Source organism: Callithrix jacchus, chromosome 2, assembly GCF_049354715.1.
Source record: "Callithrix jacchus isolate 240 chromosome 2, calJac240_pri, whole genome shotgun sequence".
Lineage (NCBI taxonomy): Eukaryota > Metazoa > Chordata > Mammalia > Primates > Cebidae > Callithrix > Callithrix jacchus.
Genome location: NC_133503.1, coordinates 189,102,144 through 189,124,744, shown reverse-complemented (window position 1 = coordinate 189,124,744; position 22,601 = coordinate 189,102,144). Strand labels below are relative to the sequence as shown.

General features: G+C 39.9%; 1 protein-coding gene across 1 annotated transcript in view; it reads right to left on the bottom strand.

Annotated features, from left to right (window-relative positions):
- Positions 1-2,451: 2,451 nt before the first annotated feature.
- Positions 2,452-22,601, bottom strand: part of MARCHF11 (membrane associated ring-CH-type finger 11) — a 130,595-nt gene continuing 110,445 nt past the window's right edge. The window contains exon 4 of the mRNA XM_017969981.4: positions 2,452-3,109. Coding sequence (XP_017825470.2) covers positions 2,787-3,109 — 323 coding nt within the window. The 3' untranslated portion in view covers positions 2,452-2,786. The remainder of the gene's footprint in view (positions 3,110-22,601) is intronic.

The window sequence follows — 22,601 nt, the reverse complement described above, 5'->3', positions numbered from 1 at the left end:
CCTGTCAGCTTGTCAGGGACACCTTTCCCGGCTGCCCTGAGGCAACTGACAACCCCTTTAGATTGGAACCTTAGCTCACCTGTATGATGACACATACAAGGCAGTGCAGCCTATCCGCACACATGGAGTCTTCCTGACAACCTGGCTTACCCATGGCCCGCCGCTAACAGTGCCCAGCACAGAAAGTGCTCTGTGTTTCTACTACAAATTATTGAAAAGAGACAGGCTGCATACAGCTTCTAAATCTGTATAATATTGAAACAAAATTTTGAAAATAATAATTTAAAATATTCGCAACTCATTTCCTTACCATAGATGTTTCTGGCATGTAAGACAGCCTGAGGTTGAATTATGGCATCAACTAATATAGGATGATATTAAGCATTTTAATTATTTTAAAGCTCTATTATTTAAATTCTCTAAATGCATTCCTCACCCTTGGAGTGTTTCTTTTGAGTTTCTTTCTTTCTTTTTTTTGAGACAGGGTCTCAGTCTGTCACCCACTGAAGTGTAGTGGCACATTCTCAGCTTACTGCAACCTCTGCCTCCCAGGCTAGAGTGATTCTCCTGCCTCAGCCTCCTGAGCAGACGGGATTACAGGTGTGCACCACCATGCCCAGCTAATTTTTTTATTTTTAGTAGAGACAGGGCTTCACCATGTTGGCCGGGCCGGTCTTGAACTCCTGACCTCAAATTATCCACCTGCCTCAGCCTCCCAAATTGCTGGGATTCCAAGCGTGAGCCACCAAGCTCTGCCTCTTTGGAGTTTCTATGCAATCATTTCATGGATGGTAAATTTTGTTGAGTGGAAATTCTGCCAGATTTCTTATTCCAACATTGATTCGGGGCATGTGGGTGTGTGTGTGTGAGAAGGAGGGAGTTGTGAAGACAGGATGTAGACAAAAGATGCATTCAAACAGCAGGGTCTTGGGAAACAGGAAGGCTAGGTGCGTGCTTCTTTCCGATGGACATTTCCATCATCCACTCTGCTTTCCATCATGCCCTTGTCTCCAGCCACCTCCACCTCATGCACCCACACAATCGTTATAGACAGCAGGTTTCTCATCCTCTGTCCCTTTTTGTTTTCGAGTGAGTCGGCATGAATGCAAGGGTGTGCACTGATTCAAAGGGCAGTGGAGCGGTGATAGTCTAATTTGTGTCTAAAGTCTCTTAGTCCGTATTTTGTAACACAATGCTCTAAATTGTAGTGTCAAGAGTAACCACAATTTTTCCCTATTATGCTTTATATTGCTGACGATATTCCTTACTGGTGTAACTGTTCAGGAATCTCACCCAGGACTGCGCTTGTGGAACATCAGATTGAAACAAGCAATCAATCAAAGCTTCAAACACTGCTTAGCATTCTCACTGCCTAAAGCTTCCTTTAAATAATGGCTGAATTTTCCTTCTTTTATGATTCATTCTTCACATTTCTGCAAATTTTCCCATCCTTATCATTTGTGACACAGTTTTTGATTGGAAAAATATTACTTCAAGTTTTGGGAGCGTTTGCTGTGGAGGAATCACAGTCTATTCTGTGAAGGATTCCATTATGTAAACGTGAACTATTCTATTATTAATCACCCAAAAGTCATTTTTAGAAAATAGAATGTGAAGCATTTTATTTTATATAATTCAAAATCTAGTCATTAATTACTTTCAACAACCAGCACATTCAATTCACGTTTCTAGGGAAAAACCTCCTTCCTGCCTTTTCTGCTCTGTGGTTGTTCATTAAAATGTGCCAATTACCTCTATTAGGTAGATAAGAAGGTAGAAAATCCCCAGGTACCACTAGTTAGCAACCTGTTCCTGGGGAGTCAATAGCCTAATTTTTCGTTCCCTCTTTTCATTTAAAAAATACTCACCTAGTGAAAGAAAAAGACTTCTCACTACTGGCAAAGATATATCATAGAACCTCATTAAACCAAGTAATAGGGTTAGCATTTCAACGATTTAAGAAGGTATGTAAGGTTTTACAAAAAGAAAATCTAATTAAGATGGTGCTCAAAGAATTCAAGACACTAATAAATAACCAAATTAATTGTGATGATAGGTTTGTCGGAGGGCTGTGCAAATGTTAGTCATTATGATTGCAGGTGCCAGGACACAACATTTTGGCGAGCTTTTGGGGTTGTAAGTATGCAGGGCTCTGCTTATGTAATATGTACCGGAGTAAAACTATTTTTATTCCACTCCTTTTTATCTTTCTACAAGTTCTCTGTTTCAGAAATTAGATAACAAGTCATAAGCCCTAGACCATGCATTCCTGGTGACTGGCTACCTCATCACAGCAAAAAGTCATGCTTCAGTTTGCCAACCAGCCCGAGGCATGAGAGCATCACCTCCGAGCTCTCCACGCTGCAGAACTAACAGGCACTTTGGAATCTGCCCGCAGCATCCTAATCGCTTACCCGTTCGTAACAGGTCTGAAAAATTACACACAGAGTGAAAGCTTTCATAAAAATATATTTAAAACAAGCAAGAAAAAAATAGTTTTGGCCTTAAGGATAACTTCCATTATTCTTTTAACCAAGTATAGTTAAATTATATGTATAATGATTTCAAGTACCAACTTATAAAAGATGTGACAAATCAGACAATGAAGAGCAAGAGGACTCTTTTTCTCAGAAAAATGTATTTGCAATTCAAATGTTCATATAAAAAGCATAAATTTTAAAAAGTTCATAGATGTGTGTTTTCAGAAGTGCTATGGTCTCGCCATTCATTGCAATTACATTCCAAAATGTGCAAGGCGGTCCACACTGCATCCTCTTATGCTTTTGTCACACTGAAGTCACTCTCATCACAACCTCCCCCGAGCTGTTATCTTCTGATAAGTCTTCATGGGGCCTCATCCGGTTGAATAGGTGCAATAACACGTAGCCACACTGAAACCTTGGCGAGGTTAACTGAGTCGGGTGAACCAAGTTTCTGTTCCGCAGAGCCGTCAATGGCAACCACAAAGTCCTACTTGTGGAAGACTCTCCCCGGCTGCTTTCTTCGATGTCTGTGGCTTTGTCATAATTCAACACATCCCAGTGCAAATTCACAGCTCGCCAGCGCTTGAACACTCTGTAAACTGCAGCTCCTTCATGAACAATGAGACCTAAAATATGGGGAAATCAAAGACCAAAAAGACTGGTGATGATCGAAGGTTGGAGTGTTATTTTGTATACAAGTAAGGGATCCAAAAATAGTTATGTTATTCATCATCAGCAAAGCGTATGGTATTCTGTCTACTCAAATAGTATGACTAATGGCAAGTTTGCTGCCCATATGACACAGAAACAATCCATTTTTAAAGAATAAGAATACGCTAATATGTAGACAGTCAAGCTATTGTGGATATAAGTTCCTTGCTCCATTGTGGTTCAAATTTTGCCTTGGGCATTTATATTGCCTTAGAAGAATCATTATTCTTAGAAGAATCATTAGATTAACTTATGGATTTAACACACATGCTTAAGTGCCTATTGTGTGGCCAATAGGGGCTTGAACCCAGCTGGCAATTTAATTTAAGAAAGAGACAGAAGTTAAGGCCATTACAGATACTAAGGTTACTGTTTCCCCCGTTCCTAAAACAGTGCCTGATGCAGAGCAAAAACCATATAAACTTTATTTGTACTCTCCTCAACAATTCAACAAAAATGAATTGAATGGTTACTTTAGAGGTTTATAAAATAAGTCCTAGCACTTCCCCAGTTTTACAAAAAAGGATATCAAGCCTTGAGGATGTTCAGAAACTTGCTCAAAAACATACAACTAGTCACAGTGAAGAGCAGGGATTCAAACCCAGGCAGGCTGGCTCCAGGGTCCTCGCTCTTTGCTGCTATAAAGTGAATTGGCTCTTTCCATGTTTCTGAGAGAGACTCTTAGGAAAATAATAGAGCGAACTTGGAAACCATACGTCAGACAGGATGCACTAGCTCATGCGCTGTCTCCACTATCCATCCCAGATCTATCACACACCCTGCATTTCACATATCTACATTTCAGAGTGTAGTCCAAAGGCTTTTGGATTTGTGATCCCTCACAAAAAGTAGTCCCTGGGGAAGGTCTCCTAGACAGAAAAATGAGAAAGAGCTCTGCTCTTTGAGGAGGCTGAAAGTCCACTGAAGTTAGTGGAGAGATCAATGAAGAGCCTTTGGTAGATGAAGTACAGCATGTGAGCAGAGCGTGTCAGCTGGCACGGCCACATTTTAATAATACATTTTAAAATGAGCAGATTCCACCTTTTAGCATTTAGACCTTTGGGTATATGCCCTAGAGAAACTCTCACAAATATGAACAAGAAAGCAAGTTTAAAGATGTTTACTACCTAATTGCTTGTATTTGAGGAAAGAAAATTGCAAGGGATTTCAATGTCGATCCTTTGAAGAATGGATAAATTATATGTAAAACCAATGGATAAGAGTAATGAGATAAAAGGAAATATAGTCACACTCATTAACATGGATACCTCTCAAATCATAACGACAATCCCAAAGTCACAACAAAGAAAATGAAAGTTGCAGAAAGAAATGACTGGAATGAATAAATACTACATATACATTTCAATGAAGGCCCATAAGTGTGGTAGACTTATAAAAGCATGAATGAGAATAATAACCACTAAATTCATGGTAGGAAGGAAGGAAGGAAAGAACTAAAATTGGGAAGTGGTTTCAAAGAGGGTTTCAACATTTGGCGGTCCCAGATGTTGCATTTTTAAAACTGGGTGGTTGGGATATTAATGTTCAGCATATTACTCTGTGTATTTTTGGTGCCTGAAAATTTGAAATTTCAAAAATAACAGAAAATTTACTGGAAAAGTTAATCTAAAGTGGATTTGGGGAGTTGGATGCAATAAGGAGGTCACTGCATTATGCGTAAAGAGGAGAGTGATCGCAGTAAGGATAAGACAGAGAAATAAAGTAGCAAATTCTTAGGGAAATTGACAGAAGCTGTAATGGAAAAATGGGGAAAAATCGAAGTCCCATGTCTTTAAGGCTGGAGGAATGGGTGACTGAAAGATTGGTAGTAACTTTCCAATAGGTGCAATGAGGTAAGTGTTTTTAGCATGTTTTTCTTGGAGAGATGATTACATGTTTTTGTCAGATAAAACAATGCCAGGTAGGTGATACAGATACCCAGTCCTTGGGAGTGTTGAACAATGAGAACACAGGGACACAGGGAGGGGAACATCACACACTGGGGCCTTAATTTAAATCAATTAATTAAATTTAAATTAAATAAATTAATTTAAAAAAAGAGATACCCAGTCCTTGAAAAGTGACACCTACCCAATGTCAAAACTTAAGTTTTGCACTGCTCCCTTAGCAGGAGGTAAATTTCTGATACATTTCACTTACAAGCATTCCAAGGATATTAATATGGGCTACAAAAAATGCATGTGATCTAACAAGCAAACATATCTTAAGCCCAGTTATTATAGCGACCAAAGTACAAGGAGAAACGTAAACTTCTGTTCATCATAACAATTTCAAATAATTGATCAAATCCCTTTTCCAAATGAATAATCACAGTTGACCTAACTGACCAGATATTTTCAACAAAAGGCCAGAATGCAAAGTCAACGCTACCAGATTGTAATTGGTGGTTCTATTATTAGCTTTGTGAATTACCCATTGTCAATAATTTAACATTTTGGGTTCTATTTTTCCACCCTAAAATGAAATTGGAATACCTAATCTTTACATTCAGCCAGGGAGTATAAAGATAAATTGGAATTCATCAACCATAAAGCCCTCCCATTTTTCTAGGATGGTAAGTATAGAAATACAAGACATTGTTACTAATTAAAAATCAATAGTGAATCTGTGTGGTGGGGAACACACATTCACACTAATCCCAAAATAATTACAGCCTGAGACAGGTTCATCCTGGGTAAGTGCGATGATGAGGGCGTGGGAACACAGCTTCACCAGGGAAACCACTGACTTTGCAGGATCCTATTTTTTTATTGATTTGCTTTGTAAGGGCAGAAATCAGATCACTTACTAGAGCTTAAAGTCACTTTCTGGGAATATATTCCTGGTAGCTCTTTTCTAAATACATAAATCTAACCAATATTCAGAAATAAACCCTACAGATGTTTAGAGTACATTTTGAACCAAATTTAAAGAGAGAGAGCTACTTGATGTTTTCATGAAGACACAGTCCTTTTGAATTTCCAGCTCTGTGGGCTGCTTTTTAATTGCTGTAGGTTACGAATGATGTTTAGATTTTGTGTTATTTCTCATGAGATTCAGAATTACTCCTGGCCCTCTGCAAGCTCAGATTTTACTGAAATGCAACGAATTCCATTCCCACCCTCAAGGCTGTTCTCTGAAATGTGCATTATCCTCCCTTTACTTTAAATGCTCTGGAGTGAATGGCAAATGCCTTTTGTGCTAGTGGTTATGAGAAGGTGTGACTACTATGATCACAAAGCCAGGGTAAGAATTCATTCAACTCTGGCTCATTCTGTTGAAAATCCAACTTTTAAAAAACTCTGTTGTATGCTTTCTTACTGAGGATCACATGAATTGTCACCTTGACATTTCAGGTCATAGGAGAACAGACTGACTGACTTTTTCATCTGAGTCACTAAGCCTAAATGAATCGAAAAGCAATGATCACGGCCATAAAATGTAAACACAAATAGTTTAGGATACTTCCTACATTTATTACAGCATGGATATCCAAAGCATGTGATTCATGGGAATTTAAGGTTTGAAGAGTTGAGGAGTACGTGCATGTGTGTGTGTGGCTGGCTGCTTGGCTTCTGCCGGTTTCTTACTAGTAACGTTTAACTGGAGCATCTCCTTACTGAAGTGCAAAGAAACATGTTTGTTAGAGAATAACCTTGAAAAAGCAGGCTTAAATAATTTCTGGTTTTACTGAAATAAACAGATTTTAATATAAGAAAAACGAACTCAAAAATCTGAAGTGGTGTGTTAGTTGAAATTATTTCTGGTATTAGAATATAGGCTATTTAGCCAAAGAAGTGATGGCGAAGGCTCTCAGGTACATATGGTCACATGCTCACATAGACATACACCATTTGTCTATGTTTACTTTAACATGGGAAGTGACATAATAGAGACTTAACAAAATTTATGATCAAACACAAACGACTTCTATCTGACATTAATTACCAAACCACTAGTCAAAAAATTTCATATCCTGTTACCAGTCTCAGCTTTTGCTAGATAAGTTTGGTTGCTTTCATAATTCATAAGATAAATTCATATTGAGAACCTATTCTGTGCCAAACAGTGTGCTAAGAGCTTTACATGCACAATTTTCATTTAATTTTTAGTGCAACTGTACAAATCGATACTAGTTTTGAACAATGTTACAGTTGAGAGAATTCATACCTAGAGAGCTGTCCAGCATCACGAAGACAGAAGAATCAGAGGTGAGATTGGAACACAGTTTTGTCTAAAATGTAAACCTTGAGTACTGCAGTCCCATCTATCCTAAATCTCCAAAATATAGAAGTCTCTTCTAATCAGAGAATAACCAAATAAAAGCGGTTATTATGGACTAAACATTTGTGTCCCCAGTGAATTCATATGTTGAAGCCCCAATTCCAGTGTGATGGTATTTGGAAGTGAGGCCTTTGGGAAGTAATCAGGGTTAGATGAGATCATGAGAGTGGGGCCTTCATGATGGGATTAATGCCCTTATAAAAAGAAGAGACATCAGACCTGTGTGTGTATGTGTATGTACATACACCAAGGAAAGGCCAGGTGAGGGCATAACAGGGAGATGGTGGTCTGCAAATCAGAAAGAGAGCATTCAGCAGACACCAGATATGCTGCTGGTCAAATACCTGCTGCGAGTTGTGAGTTATTTAGCTTTCCCTAGGGTCATTTTGACCGAACAGCACACATAGTTTTGCTCTGCGCTCCTTTGTGGTTTCGATCAGGGGCTTGCATTTCCTGGGAGAGCTGAGGGTGAATGTGGCTTCCCAGGCAAAACTCTCATCACCCACAGTGTTGCCTTCAAATAAGCCTCGCTAACGCTTTCTCCCTGTGGGTGGGAAGGGAGGGGAGGGAGTGGCTGCTTCACCTGCACTGGTAGAGGTATAATAATGTCAGTGACACACAGGGATGGTAAAGATGGAAACTAACTATATAACCTTTACTTAAATCACAACCTTCAGAAGTTAATTCACTCATGTTTTAAATGAGGGTGATGCAGTTTAGCTACAGTCTCAATACATCTCATATATATTTATGTACCCAAACTCTATAACACGTAGATATAACCCATGTTGTTCTGAGTAGTCAGTGTGCCCAGGAAGCAAATGAGGACTTTGGGCTCTGTTTAATTCCATGTGCTAGAAGAGCAGTTTAGAGCCCTTTGAAAAGACTGGTGCCACTTTTGACTCCTTAATTTCTGCTGCTACTTGGTGAAGACCAGAGCATGGTTGCTTCAAAGAGGATTATTCAAATGAGACTGGCCCAAGACAAGCTTTGCTGTGATGATCTTTGCTAGAATATAATAAAATGCATGAATCCTCCTGACACTTTCTTAACCTACCCCAAACTTAAATACCCAAGAGTTATGGAAACTTAGATGTGAGTGTAGAAGGAATCACTTTAAAAGTCACTCATCCATTGTTGGGTTTCATTAATATGCATCAAAGCAATAAACATAAGTCATGGTTACTTCCGTATGTACTAATGATTTTTTATTGGACTGAACTATATATGAAACTATATACAAATAACCGTATATGAACTATATGTAAAAATATAATGTAAAATAATATTTAGTAATATGTAGAACTACATGAGAATATATATTTTCAAAAAATGCAAAAGATAAAACGTAAGGATATAAAGACTGTAAGATACACATATGTCATCACGAAAGTCACTGAGCTCACAAAGCAAAGCTATCGTAAATGGATATCCTAAAACCCAGACATCTGGGAGCTGCAGTGTCTTAATTATATATAAGGATTTTGTGAATATGTATCTCCCCTGTTGTCCATATAAAAACAAATCATGTAAAAAAAAGTAGCCCACAAAAAATGCACTTACAAACTATACCCTAGAACCGATGGACTTAATAGATATTTCCAGAACATTCTACCCAACTGCAGAATATACATTCTGTTCATCAGCACATGGAACATTTTCTAAGAGAGACCACATGACAGGCCACAAAACAAGTCTCAACAAACTGAAGAAAGAAAATGAAATCATGTCAAGTACTGTCTCAGACCACAGTGGAATAAAATTGGAAATCAATTCCAAAGGGAATACTCAAACCCACGCAAATACATAGAGATTAAATAACCTGCTCCTGAATAATCGTTGAGTCAACAATGAAATAAAGATGGAAATTAAAAGATTCTTTGAACTCAACAATAATATTGACACAACCTATCATAACCTCTGGGACACAGCAAAAGTGAGGCTAAGAGGAAAGTACGCAGCATTAAATGCCTACATTAAAAAGTCTGAAAGAGAATAAATAGACTCTCTAAGGTCAGACCTCAAGGAACTAGAGAAACAAGAACAAACCAAACCCACACCCAGAAGAAGAAAAGAAATAACCAAGATCAGAGCAGAACTAAACTAAACTGAAACAAAATATAAAAGATGAATGACAAAAAGCTGGTTCTTTGAAAAGATAAATAACACTGATAGACCATAACATAACCAAGATATGTTCCTTTTTCTATTGTTGACTATAAATAGTATAGAGTTTTGCTCTTCCCAGAATGACCTAGAACCGTGTAAAATTCACAGAACCAGGTTGAGAATGGCACGTTGATCATCACAGCTCACAGCTCAAGGGTTCAAACACAGAAGCATCATTACCACTGAAAATAAAATCCTCTGTGCAAGAAACACAATAGGAACAATGAATTATTCTGAAACTTACCATTACACAAAAACCCTTGACACAAAGGGGCTAACAAATTTCTAAATATTGGTGATCCAACCCACTCCACCCCCAAGTAGATAAGAGCACACATGTAGAAATGATTAGTTCAATAATGAAGATCCTAAATGAGGTCAGAGTTTCTGCAGAAGCATGCACAAGAAAACCAGTGTTCATTCTATGACACTGACACTGTCTACGTCCTCCTCTCTGCTTCATAAGTCTGTAGCTATCGGTCTGGACACAAAAGGTACATCTGTGCTGGATCTCCAGTGCTGATGACACCACTGCCTAGAAGAACAAGATGGCAAAGCCTAATTGTCAGATGGAGCCTCATCTTTTACTAAGTGGCAGTGAATGAAGTGTGTCCTTTTCTGAAAGGTTCTGACACAGGTTAAATTTGTCCTTGTCTTGCCATCTCTGTTGTAGTAAATGACCATCCCCCATGTCAGTTAAACAAGAAACCTAGAAGATACCATGACTCCTCTCTCCTCTTGCACTAACTTCTGCTAATTCTGTCTTCTTAGCAAACTTGAGCTAGAAGTGTAAGATGGATAATTTCCTGGAGTGCCCACGCTTATATTTGCACAATGAAGTATTAACTATGCTTCAAGATCCAGATTCTCTCATAATTTCTCCTCTGATGTACTCAAATAAAATCAACCTTTTCCTCTTTCTACTGCCCACCACTCTACACAGGAAATATCTGCACTGATATGCTTACTACCTGTACTGTCGCAGTTTGCCTCTATGCCTGTAATTCCTAATCAGCTGTGTGCTCCCTGACAATAGAACTATGTCTTATTTGCCTTTAGGAACCTGTTCCCATCTCAGTACCCTGGTCAAAACTCAGTCTTTGCTGAAAGAGAGAGAGAGAAAGAGAGCGAGAGAGAGGAGAGTAGCCATCTGGCCATCACTGGGATCTAAGAAGTCATGAGGAATGACTTAATCTAGTTGTGACTGCTCTATGAAAATAGAAAAGGATCTTGAGTACTGTTCTTTGAAAGTTTAAAGTAATATTTGCAGATGCCAAAGACAAACCAAGACAGGCAGTTCAGGACTAAAGTGGTAAAGAGTTTAGGGATCAGAGTCCATACTACACCAGTGGGATTTGGTCTTTAGGGGGGTTGGTGAGGAGTGAAGGGAAAATATGGGCGGAGGACATGGCGAGGGCAAAAGTGCTAAAATTCTTTAAAAGGGTCTGTGTTCAGCCCTAGCAAACTGCAGCTGCTTCCCCCACTGTCTTGCTGCCCAGGTCATCAAATGCTTGCCTGTAATCAATCACAAACCGAGATATTGGGCTGTGCTCAGGTCTAAAGCCTAGGAGGCAGATATGGATTCCTCCGTGCTATTTCAGGCAAAATAGAGAGAGTAAAAAGGAAGCTGCCCACTCCTCTGACCTCTTGCTTTTCTAAGAAGCCAATCAATAAATCATTCATTTAACTGATTTTTAAAATTCCTTGCAGATGAGAGTATCTCCTGATCTTCTGATTAGTAACCCTGGAGCACAAACCCACTACTGGCACATTTAAAGAATACTTCTCAAAAGCTGTGAAGGTTATACATTACAAAAAATATGGTATATCTTTTTTCTTTATCAAATTTTTAAAAAAAGATTAACAGAACTCACAGGAGAGAAGAATTGTTGTATTATCTAAGTTTTTCCCTACGGTGCTCAAGAAAAAAAATAACATAGATTTTTTCCAGTAAAAGAAATTAAGGAACAAGCCCAGTACTTTTATAGATTGTAAATATCATGAAGATATCCCAGCTTTCTCCTATAACTGGCGGAATGGACTGGTATCGGTTAAATTGCAGTTGAATGAAGCTTCAATTCCATCTCCCAATTCCTGCACAAACGAAACAGCTTGCTGCAAAGGAGGAGCTTCTTATATCACAGAAGTGAGAACATCCGGAGCCTGGCAGACAAGCACGGTCACCAAATTTCAAAATTTAAAAATGGTGGGTATAATTTAGTCTAACCCTCTCACTTTGGGGAATGAGGTCTCTGAGACCCAGAGAAGTGCTGTAGTGGGACTTGCTCAGGATTCTGTACCTAGGAAGTGCCTGAGCCCCGAATCAGAGGCAGACACAGGATGCCTGCGTGCTTGCTCTGCAACAACTCAGACCTCAGGAGTCGTCCTCCGCCAAAGCCAGTCATCACCGGTGTCTCCTCGGCTTGTGAAATGGCCAGTGGCCAGAAGGGATATTACACTGACTATGAAGGAAATGAGAGAATTAAAATCTCTTTTTTGTAACACCAAATGCTGAGATGGGTAAAGGTTCTCTGGCCTTTATCCTAAAGAGTACATTGCAGCATTTGGATAGGGCAGAGGAGGATTATGACAACCCTCACACTTTATGAAGATAAGTAACTCTGCAACCCCTGATTCAGTGAAACTGTATTTGGTTTCAAAAGCCTATCCATGCCTCTCTTCTGTGTCAATTTAAGATTTTAGCACGGGGAATTGCTTTGGTAGATTTTCATTTGTTCCCCACACTCTAGTATACGGACTAAGGCCAGTATTTCTAAGACTTTCTAAGAACTTTCTAAGATAGTTGGTGGGCTTTTCCTAGTGGCAAGTGAAAATAAATACAGCTAATTTTCTCCAATGAATAAACTGTCAACTGCAAACTCACAAAAAATGTTTTTAATCATTTTCACAGTAAACCATACACATATTTCTTATTCCATTTTGGGCGAGCAAAAATAATACTTTAAAATATCTCAATTGAATCATCTAATTAAAACCTGTTTATCTTTGTGACTAGTAATAGGTGATCTCATTTTTGTTGGCTTCATTTTTCACTTCTCTTAAATCCTGCAGGAAGAAGGCAAAAATTCCAAACAGAAGCTACCATCTAAGTATAATTAAAACTTGTGACTCCTCTATTTCATTGCATGCCATCAGTAAGATGCTCATAATTGAAAATATTAATGAAATTTTTAACCTGAATGTAAAAATGCTCAGACACTAGTTTCCATAATGTTCTATTCTGTGTCTTAGTAAGAAAATTCAAGATTAGGATGTGATTCTTTACATAGATAATTCTTAGTAAGAAATGGTTTCACTCAGAACAGTGGCAAGAGATAAATGGCTTCAGGATGGTGTAGTCCATGTTTTCCATTCCCCCTATTAATGTTTCCATTTTTTTGAACCTTTTTGGACTCTGTTAATTTAGAATAAATAAATGAATACTTTGGGCTTTCAAGAAAATTTTTTTCTCCATTTCTGATCTAAAATCAGTTCATCTATTCTTTAAAAAGCATTTATTGCCTATACCATGTCTTAGGTGTTTGAGAAAGTAATTTAAATAGCTTCACTTTATTGTTTATGTAAACAACAGATTGTAAGTTCTTCAAGTTATTCAGCTCAGTATATAAAGAGGGGTTTTTCACCAAATAATAAATAGAATTATGTGGGTCATGTCAATATTCCTATTCATTACACTGGCTCTGGAGCGGCAGAGTCTGGGTTCCTATTTTGGGTCTTGTTTGCCATCTGTTTGATCTTGGGGAAATCACTTCATCTGTGCCTTCGTTTTCTCATCTCTGAGATGAGAATGGTAACAGTACCTATGCTTCCTGAGGTAGTCCTGAGGATTAAGTAGAAAAATTGAGGGAAAGTGCTTAGAATGTTGCCCAGATCACAGTAAATGCAATCTTAGGTCTATCACTGGAAATGCATCTTTACAAATGCGATGTCAAGTTCCTTACTTGGAAGCAGCTGAAAACATCTATGGGCTTCATTTCTATGCTCAGCTTTGAGGTTCCTGATGGCCCAGAGTTTGTCTCCCCTGCCCTGCCAGCAACCACGGATCCACATCATCAGTGTTCCGCACAGAAGCATCATTTAGAAGAATGGTCGTGTTCACATTCCTTTGAGAGAAAGTTCTTTGGTGCAAAATAGTACAAATCCAACTGCTCCCCAAAGGGGCAGGGTTCATTCTGAAGAAGATTCATCTCGTTTTCAGGTTAAGAGAGCAGCCTCCTCTGGGCCTTCCCCAGTGAGGGATGAGGACAGGTGGCTCTTCTTGTAACATGGCCTCACTGCTGCACAGTCGACACTTTCTGCTTTCTCTTCCAAGGAAAGCTTCCCATTCCCATGTTGATTTGGCCTCTAACATAAGCTCACATTAGCTTTCCTAGGGATACACTGAGATCTCTTGGAGGCTGTGAAGTTGCTCCTGAGTCTCATGTGTTTAGAATTCCCACAGCCTCTCTTGTGGAAAACCACGGAGTGATAGGGTAAAGCCAAAGAAAACACACACATGGGCACGCTCACATATGGAATGTGCCCCACGGGAGATGGGCCCTCCTGACCTCTCAGCTACCCTCTCTGGTGATGGATGGTTTGTTCCCTGGCTCCTGGACCTCCTCCGTCCCCTTAGACCCACATGATTCAGGGTCCATGTGGATGGCTTGGCCGCAGCCCAACATACACAACCCATTGCTCTCTGCTATTCCTCCTTCGCCCCCACCTGGGTCTTGCTCTTCCAGAAACCATTCCAGGTCCAAGCTCTGAAGCTGTTCCATCCTATTGCTGAAACAACCTCCAATGCTTCCCACTCACCCACCTTCTTAATCTCAGTGCGTCCTCTTCCACTTCCCAGACTCTGAGGCCCTAGACTGCATGATCTTTTCCCACTGCACCAGCTTCTTTCTGGCTTTGGCTCCTTCCCTAGCAGCCAAGAAAGCTCAGCCCATCCTGGAGCCATTCTCTCCTTACTTGAGGGGGAAGGCAAGGTTGATCTTGCTGCTCTGCCTTCCAGAAACTCTGCAGAATAAGACCGGATCTTAACCCAGTCTCACAACTTCACCTCTCTGCACTGACTCACTCTTCACCCCTACTGAAGAACAGCCCATAGCCACATGGCCCTGTGGATCCAGTGGCCCTGCTCTGGTCTCAGGGAGGTGCTCAGTCATGCCCAGTGATTCTGCAGGGGGCTCAGCCTCCTCTCCCGAGTGCTCTCAGCAGCTGAGCATCACGTTCATTGCTCTCCTCTGAGTCTTTTCCCACTCTGTGCCTCCGTTGTCTAAGCAGATGGCCACACTACCTACTTACTGAGAAACAAGGCATCTTTTCAAAGGAAGCCTCTCAATGTCTCATTCTCTCAGAGCAGAATCTACAGATGTCTCCAGCTGTGCCTGCCTCCTTTCAGAACATGGGGTCCCTCTTGTGCAAGGCAAAGCCCTTCCTGGGTGCTGGGCTCTCTTCTCTTCAGTCCCAAGGACATTGAGCTACCTCTTTCCATCTCTGGATTTTCACTCTTTCTTCTGATTTCTTCTGGGTCTTTCTTTTCTTCACCCATGCCTAATACTAGTATTAAAGCAAACAAACAAAAACCTTTCTTGATTCCACACCTCCCTCTGGCTTCTACCCTCATTTAACTGTGTCCTTTGTCAGCTAAGATTTGTGAACTCACCTCTGATCCCTCTTCTGCCCATCCCAGCCATTCTCAACTCACTACAATCTCGCATCCATCCATGTTACCCCCACACTGCCAAGTCCAGGGAGTGACTGTTGGCTTGACTTTACCTGACCCTTGACAGGACTCTGGCACTGATCACCTGCACCTCCTAGGAGTTCCTCCCCTCATGTGCCTGATCCCTTTCTGGCCTCCCTCCTCTCCCTCCCCTTCCTGTTTCTCCATCGTATTCCCCAAACTACTGCTACTCTCACCAAGGAATATCCCTGCAGACACTGGTTTCAATCACCAGATGTAAATCTCCAGCGTCAACGTCTAGCCTGATTTCCAGACCCTTAATTAAATCTGGCTGCATACTGGCCATATCCACTTGGATTCCCAGAAGCTCTGCAAAAAGAAATCGTTCAAAAGGAGCCTATGACCTTTCTCTCTCTTACCCTCTTCTAAGATCCAGTGTTTTAGCAACTGATGGTCCACCTGCCAATCAGCCTCTGTGAATAACACCTGAGGGCCTGTTGCTCCTTCTCCCCCCACCCATTCACCCTACCTCCATCCAGTAGATCACCATATCTTGTGATTCATCCCTTTTAATTCTAGCAGCTTTAATTCTAGCAGTCTTAACGCGGGCCTAATCACTGGCCTGGGTTATTGTAACATGTCCCACTTTTTCATCACTCTCCTTGATGCTTCCAAGCTACCAAATATCTCTCTTCAGTATTAAGTTGATCAGCCACATTCAGGGATCCTTCGGAGGCTCCCTGAGCGTTCAGTTTGGTCTCCCTCCGGAGCTCCGCCCACAGGATCCTCTTCCTTACTGCTACGCCTCAACACACAGCTTTTGTTCTCGCCACACCAGATTTCATACGATTTCTTTAAAAATGACATGACTTCATACGTTACTAGGTCTAGGCATTTGCCTCTCTCGGGGCCCCATCCTAATTCCTGCTCTTCCTTGAAATTCTTCTCCCCCCCAGACTTTGCTGGTCCTGAGTGTAACCTCCCCCATTAGCTCTCACATACATTTCTCTCCTGACACTTTCAGGCTATAATTGCTTATTTCCCTGGCTGTCTCCTCTTCCTCAGGTGGAAAGTAGGGAATTGTTATACTCCAGTATATTCCAGGGCTCCACAAACCTTTCCTGTAAAGGGCTAGATAGTAAATGTTTCAGGCCGTGCTAGCCTTTCATTCACTGTCACAACTTCTCATCAACAGCACATAAATAAACGAATATGGCTGCATCCCAGTACAACATCCAAGGGCACCAAAGTTTAAATTTGCTACAATTTCCACATGTCATGAAATGAAATTTCTAAAATGTATTCAACCATTTAAAAATGTCAAAGCCATTCTTAGATCCCGGGCTGTACAAAAACAGGCGGTGGGCTGGATTTGGCCCTTGGGCTGCTATTTGCCAAGCCTTGTTCTATTTCTATCCCTGTCCTGTACTCCTGGCTCAGCACATGGTAAATACGCAACGAATGTTGGCTCAACAGATGACACATGCAGCTTTGGCTAGACTGCCCCAATGGAAAGAGACAAGTGAAAGTGTCACGCTATCTCCTGTGGAGGAGACGAAAGTCAACAATAACAGATTCGGTCTGCTGCCCTGCAATGAGGTTAAGGTTTCTCCAGAGGAGCTTGAATCGTACAAAGTCAAATAAGAGCAAAGCGTTAGATTGGGGTGTTTTCCCTGCTTGAGGAGACCTAAAAGGGTTAATTAGCCTGGAGAGACCGTTCCATGCACAGCAGTGAGGGGCAAGTAGCAAAAACAAGTTCCCTTCTATGTTATTTCCCAGGATTTTAAAGGCAATGGTATCACTCATAACCAACCATGATAATAATCTTTAGACATAGGTAAACATCAGTATGACTAAGGCATAAAAAAACCTGTAATTTGTGCCTCCAGAAAAAAGAAAAAATAATGGCCTACTTCTCAAAGCATATAAAGGATGAGCTTTGTTTCTCCTCTGACTATTTCACATTACAAAGGGCTGCTGGGCCTCAGCCTTCCAGGGGCTTTCCCAGTATGTGCTCAAAGCATGAAGGATCCGAGGCAGGGACTCCTGTTGGAGAATGCGCTGCCGCTGGTGTTTCAGGCTCATCACATTGAATCAGACTCTTTCTAAATGAAGCCAAGACATTTCCTGGGGCGCGAAGCATGCTAAGATAGTCTGAAGCCAGGAAATAATGATCTGTGCTTGTAAAGGAATTCTACTCAATTTAAGAAATGATTCCTAACGAGCTAGGAGAACATGAAAGCCCGCAACAGTCCTGTCTGCCTGAGTAACCAACACCCAGCACAGCCAGTCTCACAGCCCCGGGCTCCTCCACTTGGGATGAAATTGGAAGGAAAACCCACAGGGGTGTGAGCAAGAGGAGAGTGTTCCTGTTCTTCCTGCAGGAGCAGTTTCGCCAAGGTTTTCTTAGTCAAACAGTGGTGCGAGGGAAGATGTAGTTCCCAGATCGAATTATACAACAGGAAATGGAAGCATTTCCTGCACCTGCAGCAGAGGTGGCTGACATACATCTTCTGTCTGGAGGGAAAATTGGAGTGATGAGACGATTTCAAAAGGAAATACTAGGCTAATCAACTGTCCTGGTTATTAAGCTAAATAGCGTTTAAGGTGAGCTTTATTCTTCACGTGCCATATGATTTATGCAGACATATCCACATTAATACTTCCCATGAAACTCGAAATCAGACAGACACAGCAACACCACCTCCTACAACCCCCGCTGCCTCCTTACCCAAAGTGTCAGCCTCAGCAGGTAAGCAGCCTTCACTCACCCCACTCCATGCCTGAATGCTGGCCTGTCAACCTCCAAAGCTCGGCTGTCCTCAGTGACCACAGGAGCTCAGATTCCAGGCGTGGTAGTGGCCGTGGTGATTGAGGGGTAATCGAGTGGTTGGATCTGGGCTCCAAATGTCTTCTGATGAAAGTCTTTTGGTTGAAATCAATGACACTTTTGAATGGGGTACAGCTGCTCTGCTTGCACAGCTCTGAGATGCCCGGGGGTGTTGGTGGCTGGCAGCTGTGGTACCCACTTCCCGGAGAGAAAGTATCTTCACTGTGCAAGTGGCCCAGAATCAGACCACACTGAATTCTGGTGGTCTTGGCTCTCCAAAGGGAGAGCAGAAAAGAGCTTAGTCTACTCAGACATCCTCCAAACCACAAAGGCCCTGAAGACTTTAGGGAACATTCTGATTGTTCTCTTGGTAGTTTTACATTCTTCACTTGAAACTATTTGATACATTTTATATTTATTCATAAATATTTTGCAGCTTAAGAAATTGCTACCTATCTACAATGATCCAAAGGCTACACATTTTGCAAGCCTTACTGACAGTTACTCTTTCAAGCACACTCATCTATGGTTGATGAACCTGTAGGCCAATGAAAGGCTTACAATTTGCCAAGCCTTGTTCACCATATCACCATTTCTTATGATATGGCTCTCCTGCAGTCTTCACCAAACTCTTTTTTTTTTTCTGCTGTAAATTATGGCATATTTAAACTTCCAATGCTAATTTCTTTCTCTTTAACTTTGGTAACTATGTTTTTAACCTAAAATAATTTAAGAAATCACTGTCAACTCCTAAATCATGCTGAGAGATACCAGAGGACATGAAACAGTTTTTTAAAAGAGATAGTCTAAAAGTCATGTATATTTTGTTTGGAATGGGTTAGAATTTTTTTTGCAGTAGATTTATTTTCCTAATTATGCTTTCCTTATGCTAGTTCATTTATATTCATACAAAACGAACTACAAGGAGGACGAAGATGACCTAGAAGCATCATTTTAGGAGGAAACAATCCTAGTATTTAAATAGACAAGTGGCCATCTTGCATGTCGAAACTTATCTGTGATCACAGAGTTTAATTATCCTGAATTTCATTTTCAAAATTCTTTATCTTTATTCTTACATCACAGAGTTAGTAAATGTATATTTTAAGTCTCATGTCAATAAAATGTTAGATTATATAATACTTCTAGCTGCTCTATCTGGAAAAAAAGTACCGAAGTGAAGCAATATCAAAGCAAGATAAAAATGTTACCCTCATTTAAAAAAATGTAAATATATGTCCAATATAGTCAATCTAAGACCATAAATTACCAATAATATATGGTATTTATTATTCTGAAGTTCTATGATAAAATGTGAACATATTCCCAACTGGTAACTCTAAGTAGTTTTCTTGTTTGTACTAAAGCAGCTCTAACCAGAGATATCATCAAATAGGGCAAACAGATTTTCAAAAAGACTGTAATAATAACTGTAAGAATTAACATAGGTGAGGAACAGTGCCTCATGCCTTAATCCCAGCACTTCAGGAGGCTGAGGCAGGAGGATCACTTGAGGTCAGGAGTTCAACACCAGGCTGGCCAACATGGTGAAACCTCATCTTTAATAAAAATATAAAAATTAGCCGGGCATGGTAGTGTGTGCCTCTAATTCCAGCTACTCAGGAGGCTGAGGAAGGAGAATCTCTTGAATCCAGGAGATGAAGGTTACAGTGAGCCACAGTCACACCACTGCACTTCAGCCTGGGTGATGGAGGAAGATTCTGGGTCAAAAAAAACCAGTTTACATGGATTTAAAGAAAAACTATTTCATTTTAAAGTATAGGAAAATACAAGTTTGTTGGAGAGCATGAAATTTCAGTAGAAGGAGCATTTTTATTTAGTATTAACTATAATTGTACAATAAGAAGATAGTTTGATCTGATCCTCATTCTGGTATATCTCAGGTTATTTTTTTAAATTCCCTAATCGCTGTAGCTTTCTAAAGAAGGACAACATAAACAATTACATTATACTTTAATTCACTATTTCAAAAGAGCCCCAAGAGAAATATTTTTGATTCCTCATGGGTATGTATCAGGGATCAATCAGGGATCAGAGTGTGTGTGTGTGTGTGTGTGTGTGTGTGTGTGTGTGTGTGTGTGCCTATATCTCCTCCATTGTGCATGCTTGTGCTTTAATTTGAGAAATAAAATAATATGAACAATAGGCAATAACAGGATCAGTACTTTAGCCACAGAGAGGACTATTTTTCTCGAAGCGATTTTGGGGAGCACTTTCTACACTAAAAAGAGACAGACTGAGAAAAAAATCCCCTCAGCATTAAAAGTATCATAGATTTTTTTTTTTACAGTGACCCAAGGTCTCCTAAAGTATGCTGGAGAGTGCAGGGGTTTTGAGAGGCAATAATCTCTGATCCTGATCAGTTCTTAGTGTTTACAGATTAGAACTCATCTATGTCCCTGAATGTCGCACCCCTGGAAATCCCAAAAGACGTCAGGCAGGATGTGCTGCACATTGGCATGACCTAGTAGAGCCATTTCTCTCTCTCCCTCTCTCTCTTTTTTTTTATTTAAGATAAAATTGTCCCGCAAACTCAAATGGCTATGGAATTAATTTTAAGAAAATTACTAAAATGATGTAAAAACACTAATTAAAATGTCAGACAAGTAATGACATCCATAGTTGTCATGGTATGAGGAAACAGGACCTCACCTCATATATATTAGGGGCATACAAATTGATAATGCCTTTTGAGCTGGCAATATGAAAGGACTTATCAAGATTTAACATATGCTTACTACTTAACTCAGACTTCCCACTTCTCAGAATTGTGCTAACGGAAATATTCACGTAAACCGATGTCCTTTACAACATGGTCCCTAATGGCAAAAACTGGTAACGACCTAAAACTTCATGAGTAGAAATAAGGTTAAATACATTGTTGTACATCTGTTATAACAGGCAAAGATCTCTAGATTATATCATTGAGTAATAAAAGACTATTTTCTCAACACCATGTACCGTATGATCTCAGAAATAAAATGCAGAAGTATCCGTATACCGATACTCATGTAAACCTAATGAAAAAATACGAAAGATAAACATCAAAATGCAAAGAGGGGACATTTCTGCAAAGGAAGTAACAGAGAAGAGTTGGGAGTGTGAGTTAACTGGTCTTTTTTTTTAACTTTATAGATTTCACAATTATAAACACAAATTGTACTTGTGTGTGCATATTGTGGGGACAATTAGGAAAACTTTTTAAAGGTCAAAAGCAATCCATGTTTTTAAGTGCTGTAAACATAACTAGTTTCTTCCCATAGTATTTGAGGGAAGATCAAAACATTTCCAGACTTGGATTTGCCGTTAACTTACAGTGTTGATTAGACCTGGTACAAGCACTACTATCTCTATTTTGCAAATATCACTGATGATTACAGAGTTTTGGTTTGCTGCTTCTATTAAGAAGAACTTGAACTCACCTCATTTGGTCCTATCAGATGCTAAAATAACAGGGACTGCCCTCACTTTTTAGATGCAAGTTAATAAAATCAGCCCTGTCATCACATGGCCCTCTTCTGGTCCCTCAAACTTTTACTCATTAATAAACATATTCTTCTTGTGATGCTAGCTTCCCTTGAATCAAAGGGTAATGGAATGATTGTCTTCTATTTTTTTCTCAATGTGCCCAGGGTGGAGTGAAGAAGCAAATCCTCTGCCCAAGGCCTTCTGTTGGGCAGGTGCTTTTCATTTCTGGGTTTGCTCATCTTCTTTTGTCCACTGTGGAAATCTCTTTTAGTGGGGAGCCAACAGGAGCTTCCTTGGCTGTTACTTCTCTCTAAATTGCTGCCAGTGTGTACAACATCTTAGTGACTTAAATCCTTTCTATTAGTTTTTCTGGTGTACAATCATGCCATCTATTTAAACATGTAGAAGTGCTCCTCAAATATAATTTCTTTACATTCCAATTTCCTTAAAACAAATGTGAATTTTATAATAAGCACAGACTGAAAATTAAATTCACATTGGATCCAGAGACGTATTCTTAAAAAGTCTAGTAACAAAAAGAGTCATTTGTCAAACATGTCTCTCCTTTATCACCGTCTAACTCTTGGCACACTGTAGCACCCTTCTCTTAATTCTCAAATTCATTTTGACTATATTCACCTCTCTTGGAAAAGAATTCCTTTATCATTTAGCAAATGCAACCCATTTATACAAACAGAGGGAAACCTGTTATTCAAGCTCTTACACACTTACCATTCCACTATCTAGAATCTGTGTCTAATATAGTAGTCACTAGCCACATGTGGTTATTTAAATTAAATTGAAATTAACTTGTCATTCTCACTAGCTACACTTAAGTGCCCAATAGCCAAATTTAGTTAGTGTCAATGGAACTGGATGCCACAGATACAGAATATTTTTGTCCTTGTAGAAAGTTATTTTAAACAGTCCTGATTTAGATGTT